Source organism: Anopheles coustani, chromosome 2, assembly GCF_943734705.1.
Source record: "Anopheles coustani chromosome 2, idAnoCousDA_361_x.2, whole genome shotgun sequence".
Taxonomy (NCBI): Eukaryota; Metazoa; Arthropoda; class Insecta; order Diptera; family Culicidae; genus Anopheles; species Anopheles coustani.
The window spans coordinates 62,458,940-62,483,343 of NC_071289.1; the positions used below are offsets into that span (position 1 = coordinate 62,458,940).

At 42.7% G+C, this 24,404-nt stretch overlaps 2 protein-coding genes across 2 annotated transcripts in view; both read right to left on the reverse strand.

The window, feature by feature from the left end:
• Window positions 1–52: 52 nt before the first annotated feature.
• LOC131262894 (uracil phosphoribosyltransferase homolog) lies at window positions 53–2,034 on the reverse strand. Its single transcript, XM_058264987.1, has 4 exons — window positions 1,431–2,034; window positions 1,110–1,302; window positions 875–1,042; window positions 53–808 (listed from the first exon to the last, which is right to left on the reverse strand). The coding sequence occupies exons 1-4, from the start codon at window positions 1,562–1,564 to the stop codon at window positions 626–628; spliced, it is 678 nt and encodes a 225-aa protein (XP_058120970.1). The 5' UTR covers window positions 1,565–2,034; the 3' UTR covers window positions 53–625.
• A 5,512-nt stretch (window positions 2,035–7,546) lies between these two features.
• The window catches only part of LOC131262619 (protein vein), a 29,454-nt gene continuing 12,596 nt past the window's right edge, over window positions 7,547–24,404 (reverse strand). Inside the window, exons 2-5 of the mRNA XM_058264666.1 lie at window positions 10,329–10,497; window positions 10,086–10,213; window positions 9,866–9,980; window positions 7,547–8,998 (exon numbers count right to left, since the gene is read on the reverse strand). Coding sequence (XP_058120649.1) covers window positions 8,881–8,998; window positions 9,866–9,980; window positions 10,086–10,213; window positions 10,329–10,497 — 530 coding nt within the window. The 3' untranslated portion in view covers window positions 7,547–8,880. The remainder of the gene's footprint in view (window positions 8,999–9,865; window positions 9,981–10,085; window positions 10,214–10,328; window positions 10,498–24,404) is intronic.

Consider the following 24,404-nt stretch of genomic DNA (forward strand, 5'->3'; position numbering starts at 1 on the left):
GTACAGTTGGTGAGGAAAAAAGTCAAATGAGAAACTACCAAAGTACGTCATTTTAAAATGCACGTAAGTATATTCTTTAACAGCTAACATGTTTTCCCTTATACATTAGAACTTAATGTAATAATTTTATCCACACGCTCGCTACGGTTGATAGCCAGTTTGACAGTGATTCGACTTTTGACTTACTTTGCAAGGATTTCCTTTCTTCCTTGCGCTTTTATGGCGGGAGAAATTCTACATTCTAGCTTTGCCGTTAGTTCAAGAGGAAAAACAAGTAACGAAGAGCATGCGAGTACGAAATCCATGCTACCTAGCAACCGTGCTCTTTTCCAAGCACATTAAGTAGACCGATCAGTTCGGCAGAGTTCAGATGTCTAGAAACCGATCAGGTGATCATTTTCACACCTCCCGCGAAGCAACTGTACTTTTGTTTCCACTAAGGCCAATGGCGATTATATATGCACTTTTATAGAAGGTAAGTACCAAAGATGCTGCTTTACTATCGCTTGGCCGACCCTAGGATTGCAAATTTCTCGATGGTCGATGCGGAAGAGCGGGACACAGAATTTTCGTAGTGCAATACTATCGGAACAGGATGGCGAGGTGCTACCAGCAGGGTCCGTGTTCAGTCAGTTCCGAAGTACTTCTGGCCGAAATGATTCGGTGCGACCGGATTTAACTCGGAGGTAAGTATCTTCAGATCCGGAAAGGCCGTCACTACCATCCGAGCGGCTATCGGTGTACAGAACAGGTTCGACAGGATGATCGAACTTTCCTTAACGCCGTGATCCTTTAGTACGTTCACTGCCTGCGAAGTAGAGAGGAGATGAGCGCATGAAGGGATGGCATTTAAAGGAATCCTCGTCTTGATTACCTGTATTACGGTGTTTCCCGTTGCCATGATCGGGTACATCAGTAGCACCTGCCGCCTTGCAATGTCATCGGGAAATCGTGCGTAAACCACCTTGGCCGCATGTGTTTCCGCGTCCGACTCGACCAGAATCTTCCCGATTCGTATCGATCGACAGCAGTCGCGCAAACCCTTTATGAACGAAGCGCATCGTATGCTTGTAATCGATAGTTTACTGGAGGCTGAAACAACAACGTACCTGCTCCATCGCTTCACCCGATCGTATGATTGACACGCCGCAGTTTCCCGACCGGTACCGCAGCCCATCGTAGATAGCGCCGGTCGGCGTGACAACCGAGCAGTCCGAGTATGGTAGCTGATTAAGGCTTTCCTCGATCACCAGCCTTATTAGCCGGTCCGCGTAGAATTTGAAATCGCTCCTCGTGGTGTTTCTAAAATTAGATACCGGTCCGGAAGGAAATGACAACGAATTGTGAAACCGTCTTTTGCCGATTTAACATCGCATGCAATGCATATGGAAAGGTATTTGCGTCATGTTTTTTCCCCTGTTTCCACATACTTATCCCGGATGATCGTCTGCAGCTCCTTCACCTGATCGTTACAGTCCAGTATTTTTAAATTATCACCATAATCAGCTGGATTTTCCGAAAGTACCGGCGTGGTCGTGCCATTGCTTTCGTTGCCGCTGCACATTGTTTTTTTCTGATAGTATCTTGTTTATTAATCTATACTGTTTTGTATTGAATACTATGATTGAAGCCGGGTGTTACGATTTTTCTAACGTTTTCTTTGTGCTCGTTGCAGTGTCGGTTTCTTTCAGCCGTGCTCTAGTTTAGATGGCACCTTTCGAATTGGCAAGAATCGGTAATGTTGTTGGTACGATATACAGAGGAAACGGGATGGAGAGTATAGGAAAATCGTTCACTTTCGCATTTCTGACGACACAATGAAGCTGTCTGCGTCAATGTAGGTCGAATCGGATCAGATCCTACAAACGATACTGCCTAGCAAAGCACGCCGCCGGCTGGTTTATCTGAGGTCGTCTTTTACCAACATCGGTCAATACCTTGCGCTTCTGTCCGGCACGGCACGTTATGTGGAGTTGAAAATGGAACACGTTTTACTCATGCCCCAGGACGAATGTGCTTCCGAGACCGATAACAATCTCCGTACAGGGCACGTAAACGACTGATTCTAGTGTTGGCAGAATCGGGTTCGGAAGACTCGATGACTCGTTCTCTAGGCGGCTTCTGAAGGATGATCGATCATCGACTCGAGTCCCATTTGACAGATTCGGCTCAGGTTTGATTCGTTTGGGATTTGAATCAGATTTGATTGGTTTGGGACTCGAATTGACTCGATTATGACTTAATCCGAATCTATTTTAATTTGATGTACCTCGATCTAGATTCGAAAAAATGCATAAACCTTTTTTTAAAAAAAAAATACTATAGAACGTCGATAATCATTAACACCTCAATTCTACCATTTTATTTATCCCACGGAGTGAAAATGACTCAGACCAAGATCTGATTCACATGCTTTCTGGATTTTTATCAAAAACATCACTCTACATTGAGAATCTTCTTTAGACAGTGTTCAATACAAAAATCAATGTGCCCGATTTTCAATCGGGCGAAGCACATTGTTTCCATACGTTAGTTGATTTTCAAGATCAACAGGACTACTAACAGCGATGAAATGTGTGACATGTTTTTATTACGCTCAGATTACGATAAACGATTTCCAGCCTCGCGACTTTTTGATGGATTGGGATTCGGATTTGGGGATTCGAGTGCCTAGAAGGGATTCGATTTACCCACCACTAGAACGAACAACAATCTTCAAATACCTTGGATACAATTTAAAAAAAAAAACACCGTTTTCATTGATAATTCGTCCATGTAAACCTGGTTTGTCTGTTTAAACAAGTAAATTGCATGCTCGGCGAAGTGATTTGTATCTCGTCTGTGAATAGAGAAAAAATACTTACATGTAGCGCTACTGTTGCTATTCACGACGTCAATGTTACTCTTTTATCTAATTTGTATATAGCCAAAAACAAGGATTCGATATGCTTGTTGAACTTTGTTGCAAACCATGATTTTGGTATTGCGTTTTTGGCACCACTGTAGTACTACAGTTTTTACAAACAAATTCAAAAAATGCAAAAATAATTATTATTTACATTAAAGACATTTAAAAAGCTATTTAAAGCATTTGATATGGCCGTAAAAGTGTCTAAAAGTAGTAAAAGCGATGATGAATTCCATCAAAATTTGATTAACCCTTTGGTGGTCAACAGCAGATATTCATTGAAGATATTAAAAATGCCAAACATTGTCAGGCTTACACAATTTTCATGCTTGAAATGAGCCTCAATGCACATCATTCGATCCTTTTTTATATTATGAAATCATCTGCGACGCGGCAACGTTTCCTTTGGGCCAGCTACATCGGTTCCAACATTAAAAAATCCAGCTCAAACTATTATTAAATTTACATTTTGAAAAGGCTTTCCAACTGTATCATAAACTTATAAACTATGCTTAATTTGTGTGGAAACTATACTCCTTTAGTTAAAATATATACCTAAAATTTTTACATTTTGAAACTATCAAACTAAGTAACAAAACTTTCAAACAAACTAACAAAAATCACAATACCAAGATTTAAAGATCGTTTCTTCTTCTTCTTGGCGTAACGACCTCTTGGTCATGCCTGCCCGTTAGTGGCTTACGTACTTGTTTCCCTGTTGTACGTGGATAGTCAGTCCTCTCGTACAGGGGAGGGTCCGGTGTCGATTGGGATTCGAACCCACGCCGTCGAGGTGGTGAGCCCCGGCGCTCATGGGCCGATTTTCTAACCGGCGCGACCGCTCGGCTGTCGCGAACCCCTCGTGATCGTTTAAAGTATCTTATTCGAAAAGCTAAAATTTATTAACATTGTTTACTACATTAAATAAAATTCGTATACTTGCATTGAATTATTTGATAATACATTTCAATATGAAATATTTAGAGACGGTGCGTTTTGCTGGTGTACCTTTAAATATGATAGCTAAATTAAATGTTTTCAATACACCAATGTTTCATCTTGCTGTACTTTCCCGTCCATCAATAGCCGGTCGTCCATCATTGCCGTTATTTTAAAACAGACATTCTAGATTTTTTTTAAAATTATAAATTATACACAGCACTATCTTTGGCTTGTTTAAAACATAACTCAATCTTAGTTTTCTTTCACTCAAGAATTCGATGATGTGATAAAATATAGTCCTTTTGTGATTTCTACACAATTTTTATTTGAATTTGAATTAAAATACAGATCAATTTCACACAACTGGTTCGTCTCGTTGTAATCGCGTATAAATTTTGGCCAAAACAATCTTAACAAGCGACATTTATTGTATGATATTTCTAAGCGATGTGCTAGAAAATGATTTATTACAACTTCCATCTTAACTATATACAATCTTTGGTATGTTGAATGTTTTATTGTACGCCGTCAAGTGCGCTCCAAATATTGGCAATTAAAACTTAACTGCAGACGCTCATAGCATAGCCTTACAATCCTACATTGTGCTAAACTGATCAACATTGAAAGCACAGATACTTTTATTCGTTATATGCCTGTTTCACTTGCTTCTTAGCGTTCAGCAGCACTTGGTAAGGTGTTTTCACTGGTAGCAAGTTGCGTAAGAAGGTGTATAATGTCCGAAAGATTGCTCGGGAAGTAGCGTATCACAAATTTCAGTGTGCTCAATTTTCCTCGTCCTCGTAGTCGTACATGCCCGGTGGCGGGGAGTCCATCACGAAAAAGTCCATACATTCGGTGTACAGGCGCCCTGAGGAAGTGGAAAAACCATCATTAGTTGTGGAACTCTTGCCGATTGGTGCACAGTGCATACGCAAGAGGAAAATATTATTTAAAATGAACAGTTATCCAGAACGTTAGAGGAGTAATACAATTCGTTAGTAAATGCAGCATGACGGGCCTGGTTAGTGGAAGAGTTGTAGTAAAGTAGTGATTCTTCATGTGTCATATGTTTGAAGGTGATTTTCTGACCTGTTTATACTGTTTAAGCTAAATGCATCTTTTCATATGCCACATGAAGGAATATTATGTTTCTCAATCAGTGTATTGACTTTTCGTTGTTTTCTTGTATTGTTTCCAAAGCCAAAGCCTTTCGCTCCAGTCTAGCTTTCTCTTGTCGAATTGTCGTTTATGTCTTCTCTAATCCAGTACATTTGTACCAAATTCGTACACTTTGTTTTGTTTTTTCTATTTTTAAATTATTTTTGCAGTTGATAAATTTCACCATGGTCTTGATACATGTTGTGCGTTTCGCATAGCGTGTTTTTTTTTAATTTACAGAGTGATTTCTTTGTTCAATGTGCTTTTTGATGACATCCGCCTTGCCTTCCTATATCTTGCATATTTGGCATATGAATATTACTAATGCTGTAAATCTCCGGTTGCTTCGATTCCTCGGCTGTCGTTTTGCAATCAAACAGGAGAAGATAGTTAACAAAGGTAACGTCCAAAAACATATTAGAGCGAATATTTACGATGAAAAATGGAAAGATAGCAACTACATGTATAATACAGATGTAAGGTAGCGAAAATGTGAATGTTGTTTTTTGAAAATATAAGTAATAGTTATTTACACACGTTTACATTGGTTATTATTGATGCATTTGCTAGTGTTAAATAGGGACACAACAGAGTGGGAAAAAGTTACGACATGAATAGGGCGTGGATGCAAGTTTGTAAGTACTGAACAAACGTCAGAGTCGCTCACCTTTGGTGATCGGGGATGTAATGCTGATCGTTACTTTCAAAGGGCTTCATCGGTCGTACAAATAATGTTCAAAAAAGGCAAATTATTGCTGCACGCACGAGTTTTCCTGTGAGTTTCATTTTTAATAGAACTTTTCTTCTTCTATCGTAGCATGTTCGTTTTTTATCCCCCGTTGTGTATACTAAGTGTACGGTGGAATTCGAACTCTCGTAACGGCAATGTAAACAGCTTCCAGTGGTTTTTCACGAACCTACGATCAAGATTGCGAAATGCTCCCGCAGAAGATGGAAGAAACTGCATATACCCCACATGCTAAGGATTTATTTTTCTTTTGCTGCAGTACACATATACTCATAAAGTGATGAGAGAGAGAAATAGAGAGAAAAAACAGGAGGATTTGATAGGATCTGCCTTGATTTTATTGCATACACGTGTTCCTCATTTCGCTCCAATAGAGCCCAACCGATGGTCTCCCTAAACGTTAGCACCTAAATCTTATACTTTCAGCCAGGCCTTGCTGTTCCGTTTGGTTTGAGTGGTTTGTTTATTTTTTGGTTACTTTGTTATTCCTTCTGCTACGGGGTTTTGCTAGTGACGTTGGACAATTTTAGGGCAACATTAACATTCATTTACCACACGATTTACTGATACGTTTTGTAGTTTTTTTGTTTTCTCTTGCCATGGCGTCTACTGAAGGCAGGTAGTAGACTAGTTAGTTTTGCATCATTCTTCCCCCGGTAGGTCCGCTGTGGTTCATGATGTACCTCTAAAGTGTGCTGCGACAGTTGTTTGTTTGTTAATACTTACGCCGTTTTGTGAGATTAAAAAAAGGTCTATCTATATCTGCTAGTTGTATGTACAAATCAACAGTTAAAAAAGAAATTTTAACAGCTCATCGTTTTTACTATCTTTTCTATTCCCTGTTCACCTCTTCATTCCTAACCCTTGTCTCACTTCCTTAAGCATATTTTCTAGCTTTACCGGGAAGAGGATCCGCTCATTATCTTTAGTTATTTTCTGTACAGCTCCTTCGCTCGAAGGCAGATATCTATACAAAACAACTGCCATACTAAAACGACCTATTGCTGTTTGTGCCCCGAAGGGTTTTAATGGCTGAAACAGTTGTTCTGTAATAGTTTTTCATTTTTGAAACTCGATTTTCTACTTCACATATCATTTCTTTTTGTATGCAAAAGGGGGAAACACGGGAGTGATCAGACCGCTTTGGTTCTGCTATAACCTTGGCGCTCACCTAGTTCTTTTGAACAACTGTTCCGAATCAGCTTTTAAGCGACTTCTTCGACGATTGTTGACGACGTTATCAGAGGGATGATGCTTGGGATACAGGGGAGAAAAAAGTATAACAAAAAAGCTCTAAACCAACACCATAGCCAGAAGCAAGAGCGTGCGCAACTCCTGCAGAGAATATTATTGCGTGTGTGTGTATGTGAAGGAGAGAGAAAGTGTATGAAGATTATATTTTCAAGGATATTTGAGAGATAATTGTCCATTTCGATATTTAGTTAATCTCATGTCAATTAGCAGTAGTAGAGGAAGAAGGCAGAACTGCAAAACCATGGTGTGTCCGTCTGCTTTTCCCATCCCATTGGTGGGCTACCGGAAAGTGGCAATAATGAACACTAACTAAAGAAAGCTCCCCAGCTTTCGGTGCGCGGTTATGCGGTTTCAAAAACTCCTTTTGATTTTAATAACAGTTAGTGAAAAATCAAAAATATTCGTCGGACATGGACGGTTATTGTTAAAAAGACAAGGAATTAAAAAATTTGAAAAACTATCCCACGAGTGTTGGTCGCGGAAGTTGCGAGCATAGTCGATGCATTGAAGCTCTTGCAAGCTGTTTCATTCTTTTAGACACACGTGGTGAAAAGGTAAAAATAATGCTGCGCTGTGAGTGAGTGGAAAATTTGTGATTTTAATTTACACTTTTGTATAATTTCTTCGACGAGCCTTACAATAGACATTTATTTGTTTCGTTTGACAGCATCGTCGGAAAACGATTGCATTACTTGCATTTTGTTTTTTGCAGCTTGGTGTTTGCATTTATTCCTATTGGTTTTTATCTGCACTTGTTACTTCCTTTGCACACATCCACTTTAAACGTGCTTTCATTTCCATCGTTTTGGTTACTCTTTTGCGTTTGTTTTCGTGTTTTTCTTCATTTGCTTTCAATACGGGTTCGATTCTAGAGTCGCGTTGGCATAATCCAAGAGAATTGGAATGTTGGTTGATGATTCATTTTTAGTTTATTTGTCGGATTTGTATTTGTTTTCATTTTTTAAATATTATTATTTTTCTTAGTTCGTTTGTTATTTCGTCGTGTTAGCTGCAAAAGTACGGATACATTTTTTACTAGGGCCCGGTCGAAGGATTTCATTCGCTGTTTTTTCCGCCGTCTGTCCGTTTCTTTTGGTAGTTTTATCCGTTTCGGTCGGCACTTCTTAAATAAACATAAACAATAAATAAGTTTCACTTTATACATTATACACAAATTTGTACTATCAAATTCTCTTCTCATGGAGCAACGCGCCTTTCGATCTGCAATCGATCGATCTCCTTCCTCCGTGCTGCCTTTTGTCGTCCTTTACGCGGTTTTGTTTACTACTCGTTCCGTTGTGCACACTTTCGGGACGTTATAAGTGTTTCCCTTTCATATTCATATTTACAACCGACTAATCCGGGGATGGAAGGAGATTCTGTGGCGCTTGTGTCCGTCGTGTCGGCTGCTGGCTTCGATAGCACGATAAGCACCAGGCCGGATGTAGACTGCAGGCACAGAACCATTTGTTTTCCTACGGTCTAGAGATTGTCTACTAGCGTTAATTTTTGGTTTTGATCGTTTGACTAACTGCTACGGCGTACGAGAGTCGAGTCTCTGGAAGGCAAGACACCGATGGAAAACTAGTGCTGGTCCTCCACAAATCTGGCTCGTTTCAGTGCTAGGGGTTTTGTGTTTTGTGCTCCAGCTTCCAAGACACCCCGCTATTGCATTTCGGGCCTGTTTCTATTATTTTCTTGGGCGCTATCAAGCAGACCTGCCCTTCAACTCAACGCTTATTGTGCTCATGTGCTGCCATTTGTTTTTTTTTTTAGCAAACTGCCCGAAGTGCAGCAGTGGTTAATGGTCTAACGATTGTTGTTGTTTTTTTTTGTTGATTTTTTGGTGTTATAAAGCCTAGGGGTTGTTTTAGCAATAATAACCTGCGTATCGCTGTGATGTACAGTCTTGCTGCTTATTCGACGAAGTCGGCTGGAAGTTGCTGTCCTTGCTTTCGCACCGCAGACCAGAGAATCCAACCGGACACCTGAAAATGAAGGAGAGGTCGAAAGAAAGGAAACGTTGTTGGTGAAATTGGCAATCAGCTAGGGGATTGGTTGGAATTAACAATCCTTGTTCAGCAAGGCCCAGTATATGATTTCCTAAGTCCTTTTTTATAACATGTTGTATGCAAAATTTATTCATTCCAATGTGGAATGAATACTAACATGATTGAAGTATACTTTTAAATTATTATAATTAGGCCTCGAAATCCAGAGCTTGGAAGAATTTTCTATAAATGAATTGGAATTGTGCTATAAATATATGAGATTTGCCATAAAAAAACATCTTTGTTAGGTCAGTCTCCAGGTTAGTCTAACCCCAAAAAAGATTGAAATATTACGGATTCTAGAGATGTAAGTTCGAGCTCGAAAGATTTTCAAGTTCATACTTGACTTTACCAACGTTAATCAACACGATCAACTGGCAAACCGCTGTAAGATACCTATTAATTTACCATTTTTGTTTGATTTTCGTATTTTAGCCTTTGGAAACGGGGTAATTGAGGGAACGGTAAGTTTGAACCCACGATACAGGACATGAGAGAGCGATCGATCTACATACTGAAGTGCGAAACTTTAAATTTAAATCAAATAAAGATCATTCATATACATGTAAATTGAAAATAATACTCTTCTGCTTTGAAAGTAATCAATACTATACAGTAATGGAAGTGTAAAAAAAGCTGCATCAAGCCACACTTTTTAAGTAGTAAGGAGTACATCAAACAACAGTCTCAAGTGATTGGGTCACTTAGCTATGGTGGGTTTACAACGGCGTTACCCGATGATCGTGTCAAAAATGTTTTCTTAGTGTTTTTCTGATAGAAAAAGGTATGCATTGGGATATTTACGAGCACCCCAGTTCGCCGAGGCTGTCGAAGTCGTGGCACGTTCCGCCGTTGTGACAGAAGACCTCCCGGTGGCTGTCCGTGCAGGTCCGCCAGTAGCCGGTCGGGGCGGCTAGTTCTGTAAAAAGGGAAAGAGATAGAGAGATAGAAAGAATGGTCGAGGGTAGGGTTAAAAATGGTAAGTCGCGTGTTAAGTGTTGAGCCTGACCCGGGGTTGACTTACTTGGTAAGGTAATTTTAACGTGCGTCGAGTTGAACGCGGACGAATTGTTGTATCTATTTTTGGCCCGACACTCGTACTCTCCAGAATCGGCCGCACTGGTGTTGAAGATGATCAGCTCGGACCGTTTTCTGCACAAAAAAAAAAAAAAAAAATGGGGGCGAAAAGAAAAATGGCAAATCCCGCGGTTAAAAAGTGGGTGGCGACCGACGGTTTGGAGGGGTTGGTTGGGTGTTTAACACTTACTTGAGATGCACTTGTGCGTACTTGGTGGCGTTTCGGTTGATCAGCCGCTTATCTTTAAACCAGGCAACCTTCGGCGGCGGCTGGCCACCGACCCGACACACCAGCTTCACCCGCTTGCCCTCGACGCGCGTCACGTTCGGTGTGATGGAGTGGATTACTGGCCGGGTACCTGAAGAGAGGAAGAAGGGGGAAAAAGTCATGAAATTCTCTGTGAATAAAAACGTCAGCGTTTTAGTGCTAGGAGTTGGCGAGAACTCTTAGTTGAATATTTGTTTACTAGACAAGCCGGTTTTTCGTTTACTTTTCCGGCAAACCAACACACCACCCGGCCATCGGTCGTTTCCTGTCTACCCTGCGGGGAGAGATGGGAGAAACGGCGAGGTGTGTGGAAATTTGCACCACACTTCGGGGCCATGTTCGAAAAGCGATAAATTCGTCCGGTGGCCACACACGTACCCGGGTAGCAGCATCAGCAGCTGTTCTTCACTTTTGGAAAGAAACCTCTCCTGCTAAGAAAGCAGAAGGGAACAGCTTTACTGAGCAGCAGCTGCTGCAGCTCCTCTCTATTGGTCCACGACCAGGTTTTTATTTTGCCCGCTAGGTGGTTTTTCCTGCCAACGTGTGTTTTTTCCTCCCCCCCCCCCCTGCCTCCCTCCCTACGATTTTCACCAAGTCCATTTTTACGGCCTCTTCAGCATGTGTGGAAAAATAGAAAACACACCCTGGGAACATGCGAAATTTGATGAGGTTTTTGAACTGGCCGGACAGTGAGTGAGCTCTATGATCTGGATCGGTGGAGGGGAGGCGCGTGCGCACAACGGCCATGTCCCACCTTGTTCCACCCCCAAACGCCACCGACTAGGTTGGGGCCCGCTGATCGAGGACCTCCCAGTGCAGAGCTGTTAAATGGCTTGTTGGAGGAAGGAAGGCGGCTGGGTGTGGTTCACTGGTTCATTGGATGTTGATTTATGGACGCCCAGATCCGGGACGCCGGTAGCGAGCGGTTGTTAACGCCCAGCGGCAGGTTTTGCGTATAAGAACCCCGTCCAATCTTACCTGTGTCATTTGATTTTTGTCTAGAGGGACGCTGATGTGGTGCGACTTGAGATCAGAGGAAAATCGTTTTTTGCGCCATCTTGTACACATTTCTGGTAAAGTTTGTTGGTAAACTATTATCTCCATGCCATGGATGTACCTCGCGGCATATACCTTAGGACTCCGGTATTTACTATATAACACGTGTTGCTGATGTGGAAAGACACCGATTGGGACAAACAATGACATTGAGCACAAGACTTAGTCTGTGTGAGACTTGTGGACAACGCGGATAAGTACAAATCTGTTACCAAACTCCGTATCATGTTTCTCTTTCGAGTACCCCCCCCCCCCCACCCATCGAAACATCTCGAAAGTCCCAGTGCCTCATTGCAGCCGACACGGTTTCGAAGCCACATCATCCTCCTCGGGTACCTTTGTCACCCCCCAAAGGTACACCTGTGTCAACGGTGATGTCATGGGACTTTCCAGTACATCAGCGCGATTGGGCCTCCCCCAGTTTCCTATATAAGCCGCCCTCTTTCCGGGACCGGCCTGACAATCGTCGACGTTCAGTAAAAACGCCAATCTTTGCCAAGATGTCTCAGGAACTGATCATTTTCGTAGCCGCCGTCATCTCGATGATCGGCGCAGCGGCCGACTACTGGCCCTGCCTGAACAATTAAGCTGCACGGATCTAGCCCGCTCACCATCTACTTCTACCAAGGCCCTAACCATCGGCACCGCTGACCCCGCTCAAGGATGAACATAGTTACGTACCACTGATTGAACCTATCGTAGACATGAACATCGTCTAATAAAAAAGCAATAGCACGTAAAGTTGGTTGAATTGGTACCGTGTGTTTGTCTGTATTTTCCGAGTGTATGCGTGTGTGTGAGTAATGGTCGTGGGGCAAAGGAATTACTAGTCAATATCACAGCCGATCAGATCCTGAACAAGGAAAGTTCTGACTTTGGGGAATGTTTCAGATTTGAAGCCTATTTCAAACGAACTTCAGTGGAGGATGTTGTATCAAGACCTGACATTTCGATGAATTGGGAAGTTGAACAGTTCTACATAACAGTTCTACCGCAGTTTTAGGTAGAATTAAACCAAGTTAGATATCGGAGGGTTACTCACGGTTATTCGGTTGTTAACGGTTGTTCATAAAGATTGTTACTGGGGGCTTCATTTGTACTTCGTGATAACTAAAGAGGACTTTACGAGCTGGAAGGTCATTTGACCAACCGAAATTGCAGACAGACAGTGAGATGGCCGTACAGTCAAGTAGCGATTGATCCTTTGTCGATCCTTTCATATAGAGCCTCACAAATCCTCCAACACATCTTTTATTTCTTCCACAAGCGTAAGTAGGCGTTGCGTCAGTTTTCGACCAAGTTCGATTCCTCGGAGGTACAATGTAAAAATTAAGTGAAAACTCGAAGAGCTGGAGATACTTTACTTCCGGGCTTACAACTTTGAAACTGAGTAGGATTGATCAATGCTATATTATATTCCTCCTCTGAGCCTGATCCTCTTGTTGATCAGTCAGTTGTGAGCTATTTTCAGGTGTCGCTCGAAGAGCGAAAGACTATTCAGTTTCCCACTCTGCGATTACCTGTTATCGCGTTAAACTTTTGGGCCGTTTCGATTACAAAATTAAACCTGTAAACCCATTTCCACCGCTCCTATCCCAACTGCATACTGGGGGTTTCTTCCGCTTTTCCAATGTTTTGGGCGGACTTTTGTGGCGTTGCAGTGCCAACGAAATTGGATGCTCGGCTTAAGTTCAGCCACGTCGGCATGCCGTACGGTGGGCAAAGGGGGAAGGGTGGGTACCTTTGTGAATATATGCGGAGACCAGTGCGGTCGGATTCTCTACCCCTCTCCCCGGTTCGCCCTTCCTTTTCATCGCTTTGGTTCCGACGCGATCGACAGGGGAATAATGTGCGCAGACCCCGAAAGCGGGAGCGCGAAGGACGATGGCGACGACGGTGATCAAATAAACAAATCATTGTTTGCAAATCGCAAACAGACACACTCCGGCACGGGCGCGGAGCATGGACGGTGTTTGTCGGCAACGGCTTCGCGGTAGCGGCGGGACGAGAATCTGCCAAAACCATCCATGGTGGCGGCCAATGTTGGCCCGGTGCTGCCACTCGCCCCCGACGCCCTCCATCGCACCTCCCCCTCTCCCCCCCCCCTCCACCCATCACTTCCTCATCACCGTTTGCCGCCGCCGAGATTGATCGATTTCAATCTATATTCTTTCCAGTTTGGGAATTTTTATTATGCTTGCAGTTTTATTTCACCACACTCCTTCGGCGGTGTGCGTTTATTTATAAGTTGTTTCGAACATTGTTTTTTTTTAACTCTTCGTTGCTGCTGCTGTTTTCTGCTTCACGAATATTACTTTTCCTCTTCTTCGTGGTTGTTTTTGGAGGATTGGAGATTTTTAAACTCATCGAAAAAAAAACAATTTGAGTTTGCGATTTTTTTCGGCCCCCCCAAACCCTCCCCCCCTCCCCTTCTTGATTCTTTTCTATTTGTTGAATTGTTGAATTTTAAAACTGCCTCACCCCTGCCCCGATCACCATCGTTCGCATGGTTAGTTGCGTTTTGATGCTTATTTATTTCATTTTAAGTACGCCGACGCAGCCACGTTTGCAAGTTTGGCACTCCGGTTCGGTTGCATGTCCGGCCGGACGCACCACAGAAGTCTGAACCGTTTGTTTATTTATTTATAAAAATATAAAAATAAAATTAAAAAAAAACAGCGAGTTGCACTTTTATTACTGCACCCAAAAGTCGGCGGGCGTTGGTGGAGATGAATCGATGTGTTTACAGACATACTGGAGCTGAGCAGAATGGTACCCTTCAATTATTGGCAACAATTTTTGGAATTTGTTAATTGTTATTTGCAACACCTTGCACAGATATTAGTACATCGTCCACTTTTTTTTCAAAATAAAAAAACAATCATGAAAGTATTTCCAACGCCATTATGGCACCTTCCTCCGATTGCATATAAATAGGTGCATACAATGTAAGGCCGCGTCATTTGAAGCCATCACCGTAAGCGTGCATTCGCCAAGTGCACGCGCTTCCCGCTGAAAATAGCATCCGTGGGACAGGTGGGACGCATCTCGATTGTCTGGCCTCAGCCCGGAGGAGGTTCATCCCGGACCGGCAACGCCCCGACCGTGGTTGAGCAATCCAGATGGAAGGGAACAAGGTGGCGAGAGAGGGGAAAACCCAACAGCCCCAAAAACGAGAACGAGAACACGCAATATGGATGACAACTCTAAAAGAACAACGTGCAGCGGCGCCCGTACGGTGAAAATGCATTTCGGTATGGTACACCGCAGCGACCGATATCGATTTCACATCGGTGACATCGGCGAGACAAGATGTGGCCCGTCCGAACGCTGTTCACGCTGATGATGGCGATGATGGTGATGCTGATGGAAAGCCATACGATCCGATCTGCTTCCACTCCGAGAACGGTGGGTGATATTTGTTTTATCTCGTTTTTTATCCATCTCCGAAAAAGGCACAACCCGGCGTTCACCCGGTCTCTACATTCTCGCTTGCGGCTTGGTCTCTGCATGGTCGTGCGCATACCTTACGGCGTTCTAGCAACGGAACGAACTCTGGACTGAAAGTTAAATTTCCACTTTTGTGTCTATTGTTTTCGTATTCACCTTCGCATGAGTTGGCAATTAGTTTACTCAAACTGTAGAGAATACCTTAATAATATCTAAACCCCTCCAAACTGTGGTAAATACCAATTTGCCCTATTTGTTTTAAAAATGAGCGTTCAATTTCGAAATTATTTTAGAGTTCACTCTAAAAAAGCAATACTTTTTTAGTTTTTATCACATTTGAAAAGTTCAATAGTTTTACTGCAGGTTTCTTTCACCCACCCTTCAAAGCAGAAACCCGTATTTGTCCTAAATTATGTAATTTGTTCGCCCGTGTTCGAAACTGGTTGTGAAAGAAATACAAAACCAAACTAAACGTAATACTGGTTTTTAGAAACTGCATCAAAGGGCCGTGACAAGAATTGATATTGAACATCATAAAGGTGATTTAGACTGTAACGCGATGCGAAGCGCTAGACCCGAAATGCACGATCGCGATCTAACGGACTCTACACGGTGTTTCCTTGGACCAGGCTGTCGCGCGCAGAAGATTAAAAGCTGAATGAATTTGTTGAATTTTCCGAACATCCGTATTTTCGCTCTGCTCTATCGCGTTGAACGATCGCCCGCGCGGAAATGTCATTGGCCCGTCAAACAGGAAGGCGCCCCGGGTTAGGAAACACTGCCAAACACTGTCGGGTCCTCCTCTCGGCCGTGCTCAATGATGTGCCCGTCTGGCGTACGGCTCTTACGAAGTGCCCAGTGACGCCAGTTACCGTCTCCAGACAGGGCTACTGACGGCGGTAGGGACAAACGAGGATCGCCTGGGGGTGGATGGATGTCCTCGGGGCGGAAGCCACTTTGGCAGCGGTTCAAGTCGTCGTCGTAGTCATTCATATCCCGCACTCGTACTATATTGAGCGGTTCTATTTTAGTGCGAAACCAGTAGGTGGAAATACAGAACAGGAAAAAGGGTAAAACCGTCGAGGAGAACTGCACGTCGTCGTCGAGGACCAACGAGGATCGACGCTAGACGTCTGCAAATGCTTTAACGAAATTAGTCATTACCTGCCCAGTCAATGAACAGGTCGGAAGTGGCACGTACAAGGGATAGAAAAATAGTTGGCCCCAGTTCTTGGCAATTGCGACTGAGGAGAAAAAAGGTGGCAGACCGTAAAATGTCTCCATTGGATGCCCGGAACAGTGCACCCGCCCGAATTACGGTGCATTTGATTTTGATGGTTAAACAAACACAAAACTAGAGTTGTGTATTTCAGATTCAGATTCATGAATCTGAATGAATCTTTCAACAAAATTAATGAATCTGAATCGCTGAACGAAAGATTCATGAATCTTTGGGGATTCATGAAGATTCATGAATCTCTCGGGATTCATGAATCTCTCAGGATTCATGAATCTCTCAGGATTCATGAATCTCTCGGGATTCATGAATCTCTCGGGATTCATGAATCTCTCGGGATTCATGAATCTCTCGGGATTCATGAATCTCTCGGGATTCATGAATCTCTCGGGATTCATGAATCTCTCGGTATTAATGAATCTTCATTGACTAATGAATCTTCATTGATTTATGAATCCTTAGGGATAGGAATCTTTAGGGAACAGCAAAGCGCGATAGAGGTAGGGGAGTTTTGGGAAATATATATTACATTTGAGCACAAATTCGGCCCAAAAAGTTGGTTGAATTTTGGCATATTTGTTTAGTTACGTATTTCATTCAACCTTGGTTAGTTTGGCGCAAAAGAAATTCACTGAGAAAACAAACTAAAACAGACAACGACGATGTTTTGCCCCACCGTAGGAGGTATATATTTTCCCATCATCTCCTATTTTAATTAAGTGCACCCGGTTGACAAAAATTCAATTTTTTTGCAGCTGTCATGTAGTAACAGCAAGTTTTTCCATGGCAGATTGCTGGGACTCTTGCTGGAACTACATGATAGCAGTAAAAATTTAAATTTCTGTCAACCGGCCAGTTTGTTTTCGTTTCGGCACCGGAAGAAACGTTGGAAATATCAATTAAAACGGAGTTTTATAACTGAACTACATTTCAGAAGAGTAGAAATAAGTAGTAAAACAAAAACTCCGATGTTTCGTGGAGAATATTGCTCGTTTTGTTCGCGTTTGTGTTTCGGTTTGTCTACATTTTGTCCAGTTGTCGGTTTGTTTACGTTTTGAATTGACATTTGACAAGAGCTAAAGCGACGTCGCGTTTTTCGCGAGCTAATTTACCAAACTTAAAATTTCGAATCTTCCCGACGTCTAGATAAAAAGTTATTTGGTCTGAAGTACAGGAAAACGGAATCTCCCATACAAAATGTATGGACTACCCGGGTAGTCCGGTTGAACGTTTGAGGGGTATCAACCGAAAAACTTGAATAAAAATTATTTAAATTCCTTGGAAATTTTTTTTTCTTTAAACGACATCTCGTAGATAAACTTCTATTCTATCCAATGAGGTCTTAACATTTCGAAAAAGTTACTTGTAGATCACATTGTTCTATAGGAACCCAAAAAAAGGCTCAAAATCGATGACAAAAAAGTATTCGTACACCCGACTTTCTTGACCAAAAACACCGGTTTGGTGAGGTTCTAGTAGTCAAAATATCAGCCTAGTCATTATTTAGAGTTATCAAGTGTCTAAAAGTATGGCGGCAACAATTTTATATCTATTATTTTTATATTTTAACGTGAAATGGCCGGTGAAACTAGGCAAACAGCTGCAACCGATAGAGAACTATCTTTTTCTTGTGATGTAAAGGGAACCTAACTTGGCAAGTTTATGAACCCTGTGAAAAATCTCATGCTAAGTCTCAGGAACTTATAATTCGTCGAATTAACCAGGATGCAACTAGACTAAACCCTGCAAACAGACACCTTTCGTGGTTACTCAATCGCTATGGGAGGGTGATTGCTCGAAAAGCTATTAAGTTCTCCATACTTCGAGTCCTCAAACATGACGAACGAAGTGTCTAGTGCATCAATCATATGATTTGGATTTCAACTCTTAAGAAGGTTTTTTGTAAATAACAATTACATTGCATTATTGTAAGTTGCAAACTTGTCATTTCCTAGGAAAGAATAAGAAAGACTGGGGATTTGCAAATCGCTGTATTTTGATGCCATTGGCGTGTAGGCTCAGTGTTTTATACACTATATACAGACAAAATTAAACAAATTTTGGCCAAAAAACGAGTAACAATAGACACCAGACGTCGAACTCAACCATCATTACGAGCAACGTTGTTCCAACTATAAAACACAGTAGTTGAGAGTTTGTGTTATGGTGTTCCATTAAGACCATTAATCGAACTGGAAATATTGAATTAAATATGAATCATCTGTGGGACATAGTCTACTTCGCCCATTTTGTCACTTCGACAAGCCATGGCTAGGTTAAATTTTAAATGTTCAATAATATGCTCTCTGAGTAAAATAACGATCCCAAGAATAGACCATGTATTGTCCAAGAATTATCACTTTATGAGACCGTACAAGTGTTGACGATACTCCTAAAGTCTCCGGAATCGATCTCTGTACAACATTTGTCGAAAGACGCCTAGATTTACCATGAACGGGACATTATCTTGATCTTAGTAGACCCCTTTAGAAACATTATAGAAATCGGGTCAAATTTCCAGCATCTTTCGAAAAAAAAACTTGTAGAAATGATGCCTTGGCAATTGCTGGCCATTATTGAGGCAAGTGGCATTGATTGTAACATATTGGCACATCAGGTACCGATAGCACATCATCAATACTCATCGTGTACGGATACTTTTTTGTCATCGATTTTGAGCCTTTTTTATGGTTTCTATAGAACAAAGTGACCTACAAGTAACTTTTTCGAAATGTTAAGACCTCATTGGATAGAATAGAAGTTTATGTACGATATGTCGTTTAAATGGTTGTCCTAGGTCACGTAGTCGCTGAGATAACTAGGCTTGAAGTTGAAATTGATGACTGTACGGATACTTTCTTGTCAGACTGTACCTCCTACGGTGGGGCAAAGCATCGTCGTTGTCTGTTTTAGTTTGTTCCCTTAAGATTCCTATCCCTAAGGATTCATTAATCAATGAAGATTCATGAATCTTTCAATGAAGATTCATGAAGATTCATGAATCTGAAGATTCATGAATCCCGAAAGATTCATGAATCCCGAGAGATTCATGAATCCCAAGAGATTCATGAATCCCGAGAGATTCATGAATCCTGAGAGATTCATGAATCCCAAGAGATTCATGAATCCCGAGAGATTCATGAATCCTGAGAGATTCATGAATCCCAAGAGATTCATGAATCCCGAGAGATTCATGAATGATTCTGAATGAATCTTCCGTAAAAGATTCATGTGAATGAATCTCGTCGAAAGATTCATATGACCCAACACTACACAAAACCTTTGCCGAACCGGAGTTTTCTAGCACATAGCTCCGATTAAGCGGTCCTTGGATTACGCTCTGGAAAGGGGTTCACTTTGCGTATGGGTGGACGTGAATCGAAAACACGAAACCCCGACGCTAGGAGGTGTCACACATGGACTCAGTGGACCGCCGACGTGCGCCGTGTTAAAGACCTGGGTGTTGGGGAACAAAAATAAAACCAATTATGCGCCGTCTGCACTGGGATGGATGATGAATTTGGGGAAGGAACCAACACACACAACAGACACACCGACCCAAAGAAAACCGTCCATCCTGCCTCCTCTTCTCCGTTCTTCCCGGACAGTCAACGGGTGGCAGTTATTATGCCGTAGTGGCAGCAGCTCTCCTGGATGGGGCCGAATTGGAGATGGATGGCTGTCTATTTTTGTGATTTATGAACCGAAAGTACCGTCTCGTGCGTGCGTGCGTACGCGTGCGGCCATGCGTCTATTCCGCCGTAGTAAGTCCGCCCGAAGAAACGCTGTTGTACTCCACGCACGCAGACTAGTCCTGCGAGCGAGAAGTAGACCGGGAAAGTATGGTCTTGGGATATTTATTCGACTCTTTCACCGCAGTTTTCCCTCGAGTCTTAAACTACTCCGTAGAGGATGGCCAAGAAAAACACCGGCCACGTAAGTACCCCGCTTCTTTCTTGTGCCTGAGATGAAACGTAACGTTGGGCCACCGCCTCCCCCGTGCCCTTCATGTCAAGAACTGTCTCGTGTTTTTTCTTTTATTTTTCATGTAGTAGAAGAGAAGAAAAGTTTAAACAAACTAGTGTACCATCGGTAATGGTTGTTATTGGAGCAAATATTGACCCTCCATCAATAAATTTCCAATAAACATGTAACCGTATATCTCGGCCGGCCAGATGCACCCTGGGACTACTCTTCCCTTGGGGGAATGCAATTTCGTCCACAAATCTTCGTAGACAGACAGAGACAGAGAGAGAGAGAGAGGGAGGTATATAGGGTGCGATTTCGGGTGGAAAACTCAGATCCAGGATAGACGGGGACACAATACGAACGGCGTGACGTATTTGCGACTAAGTGTCTACGCAACGTGCGTCAGTTCACACCCAAACGGGAAAGGAAACGCAAATGATGGTTCTCAATGAAACCCACGCAAAATAACAAAAAAAAAAAAAACCCCGCCAGCAGGAATCCTTCTGAGGGGGCGAAACTGAAAAACAACGTCCCGTGCGTAGGGCATAAGGAATTAGTCGTCCAACGTTTTGAGGATCACGAAAACCAGATTTTGGTAGATCGTCTACTGCGTAGGCTTAGGAGCACGCCAACGCTGGGTGCTCCACTAAATACGGCAGGCCGAGAGCCCTTGACCGAAGCTGGCGGTACGTGGTGGTCCGGTAATTAGTGACAAATTGGCAGATTGACAACTGTCAATCCGCACGCACCGCTCGAGACGTTGCAGCGATCGCTCTCGGGTAGTACACGCCTGAGTGATCGTCATCCGCGTTCAAGATCTCCAATGTCGGTCCCGTTGAACAATGGTCGATATTGATTCGGACTGCGGTAAAAGCCGAACACAAGTGCACACATTGCGAATGGTTGTGTTCGCCCCGTCAGTGTCAAACTGAGGCGAATAAACCCGCCGTCCGTCTGGTGTTTCGATTGCTCGCTTATGATCGCTGCAATCCTAGGTGACACGATCGTAACACCATCGGTAGGAACTGCCGCAGGGGTCTGCGGTTGGTCCGTGCCCGGATGGTGCAGATGCCGATGCCTGGATGCATCGTCTGCTTGATTCGACCGCTCGAACTCACCCGGTGCCATCATCGTCCATCATCAAAGGGTTGCGGGCGTGCCAGGTTTCTGCATTAGCAATTAAATGAAACCTCACACCACTCGTTGGTGTTTCCTACCCCTTCACACCCTTTAGGAGAGGGGCAGGGGGTGGGGGGTTGGTTGGTCATATCTTAGCACCCCCGCGAGCGTTTCGTCGATTTCGATGCGTTTGAAGTCATGCGCAAGACGCATTTGCCGATGGCCACATGTATGTGCGAACGTGCCTGGTGGCGCGTCATTCTGCAGCAAGCTTCGGTAAGATTTTTGCCAGATTTTTCCCGACAGCGTTAAGCAGTCGTGGTTTGAACTTCGAGTGTTCGAGCGTCACTGCTTAAGCGCGGTAATTAACGCCGCCGCGTGCGCCGTGTTGCGGGCGGGGAATGATGATAGGAAGATCCGAGCGATTGTTGATGTGAAGATACAGCAAATGATGATGATGATGATGGTGGTAGCCAAACATGCGATTCGTTGTATTAATATGTCGACCAGTGAAGTCAAATCAAATGTGCACAATCCTGTAGTGAAATCATCCGGAAGAACAAAATTTGTATGTCTCCCAACGGAGTGAATCAGGCGAATTTCTTAATACAATTAGAATACAATGCTATCAACTATTTTCGTAAAGATACACATCTTTTGTGAAGTCACAGTTGCGAGGGGATACAGTTCACACTTGATTTTTTTATTACACAAACATCTGCTCCAGAATTGGTTCGGAATTAATTGAATAAAAGGCTGAAGTTGTAAATTATACGTCACATTGATTTAGTCCATTAGATCGATTTAAAATAGATAAATTGCGATGAAGTCAGTAATTGTTTCATGTTTCTTGTTCTTGAATCAAAATGAAAGGTAAGAGCTGTCAAATCAACAGCGAGATGAAACATGTTAGATATTGAAATGTGGCTTTGTAGAACGGTAATGTTGCCATGCCATCGGTGATGCGTTGTTGTCAGTGTGAAGCGCTACTTGTTAGATGAAACCTGGCACTTGTTAGTGTTTGGATGGGACTTTGGAATAAAAAGCCGGGAAATGCTGGAATATGTAATAATATGTGAAATATTGTGATAAGTTACATCATGTTGTCAGTTACATGACAAAACGCGCCACCATTAGTACCATTACACTACAAAATGAAAATAAATTAAAAAAAGCTTCTTTGGTTATAGAATAAACTTTAAGGAACAATATAAATAACAATTAGATGCAGTAAAAAGATGCAGGCCATTTCGGAAACATGCCGGCCATTCAGAAAGTACGAGAAAAATTTTGCAAATTACCCTATAAAATGAAAAGAAATTGAAAACCAAGCTTCTTAGGTAACAGACTGTAAAGTATCATAATAACAATCAGATTAAAAAAAAGAAAACATGCAGGCCATTTGGAAAGTACGAGAAAAATTCTTTGATTGAGTCGCTTCACACAAAATAAATGAGGTCGAAGATATGCGCTCACAGTAGGCTTGGCGAGCGTCCAAATGGACGGTTCAGGTCGATTTAATCATGCTGGCACTTTTCATTGACGACTGTGCTGGGGAAAAGGGTTCCATTGAATCCCGCCCGGGAGGAACAAACGCGAGCGGGAGGAACAAACGAATTTTGTCAACGTAGCTGTAATCGATGACGCGATTGGATGAAAAATTATGAATGGCCAGTCAAACGTAACCTTGTCGTACGATAGACTTTTTGGCAAGCGTTGGGGAAAAACCGAACTGTTTTGGGGATACAAAAGCGAAAAAAAAGTCACAAATTGAATCGTGTTGAACCTTTAAAAATACTGACTACCGGCGCACAAATGCAAACGGAAGGAACTATACCGTCTATGTCTGCAGTGCGTAGTGTGCTCAGCTTTCAGTTGCTCGAGTTGGATGGCCGGAAAAAATCGGACTGATTTTTCGTTTTTTGCTAACCCAGCCAAACACATTGGGAGTTAGTTTTTTTGTTTAGCGCGTACCATTGCTGTTCGGTTATTTCCTATTTTTTACCCCCCGATGTCCCATTGAAAAGTTTACACCAAACCGCAGCCCTCGAGGGCCGAGGTCGTGGCGTTGTGGGAAGGTAAAATAAAATTTCGAAAAATTGTTGCAAACTAGCAAAACAGAGCGCGACGCGGGCTGGCAGGAAAATTTCGCTACTTCAGGTTCTTTGTTATTTGTATTTACTTATATTGTTTTTTTCGGCAGTGTGCAAAAATTAAATCTCGTTCGGTTTTTTTTTGTACGGTGCGTGTGTGTGTTTTCTTGCTTTACTTTAGCCCGTCAACCAATCTACTACCCGCGCGCATATTTATGCTTCAAAAACCCCGAAAACCGGGATTCGCAAACCGCCTCACTGGGGTGGACCCATCCTCCCGCTCCATACCTGCGCCTCCCTCCGTCCTTTCCTCCCTCATTGCACTAATGACAGTGATTGAACGAGCGGCAACACCGCAAGAGTCGCCGGTTTTGTGGTGAGCCGAACCGAAACCGAGTGGAGTGTGAAAACAATGGCCAGCCGGTGGTCCCCGGAAGCTTCCGGGGCTAGGAACTAGCCGCGCAGGAAGCGAGATCAGCGAAAAAATGGCAAATCGCGATCGCAATCTTGACGTGCGCTTTTTTTCTCTCCCTCTCTTTCTCGCTATCTCCCGCTGCACGTTTTTGGCAAACGAAAACAAAGGAGCCGAACGAGCGAAAAAAAAAACTAAAACTAAAATAAAGAAAATTGCGGAAAAGTAGCGCAAGAATTAAGTCGATCGCATGGGCGCACAATACGTGACGGGAAGGAAGCAAAGTTCGTGTACTCCATCTCCCCGCGATGCGTTCACCCAAATCCCCCCAAGAGGAGCTTTAGGATGGGCTATGAGAAGTTCTATAAAATCACAAACACACCAATTGAGGCTGATTGTAGGCACTGAAAGTTCTTCCATATTACAATAAAAAGTGCTAAATTTAACAAACATGTGGTGGAATCGCATACGGAATCATCTAGTTTTATGCGAGGTATGTTTTGTTTTCACAATTTTCACTTCCAAAGAGACTTTCAAATTTAAATAGTATAATAAGCCGGTAAAGTTTTCTTAAGCTTTATTATGTTTGAAAGTTCAAATATCGGCTAGTAACGCCAACATGTCCTGCTAAAGAGGGCAAACCTTTAGACTGGCGAAACCTT

Coding starts and splice junctions, on each gene's coding strand:
- LOC131262894 (XM_058264987.1), bottom strand. CDS start 1,564: ATGTGCAGCGGCAACGAAAGCAATGGCACGACCACGCCGGTACTTTCG. Junction 1,043..1,109: donor CGGGTGAAGCGATGGAGCAG/GTACGTTGTTGT, acceptor TCGTTCATAAAG/GGTTTGCGCGACTGCTGTCG. Junction 809..874: donor CGGGAAACACCGTAATACAG/GTAATCAAGACG, acceptor TCTACTTCGCAG/GCAGTGAACGTACTAAAGGA.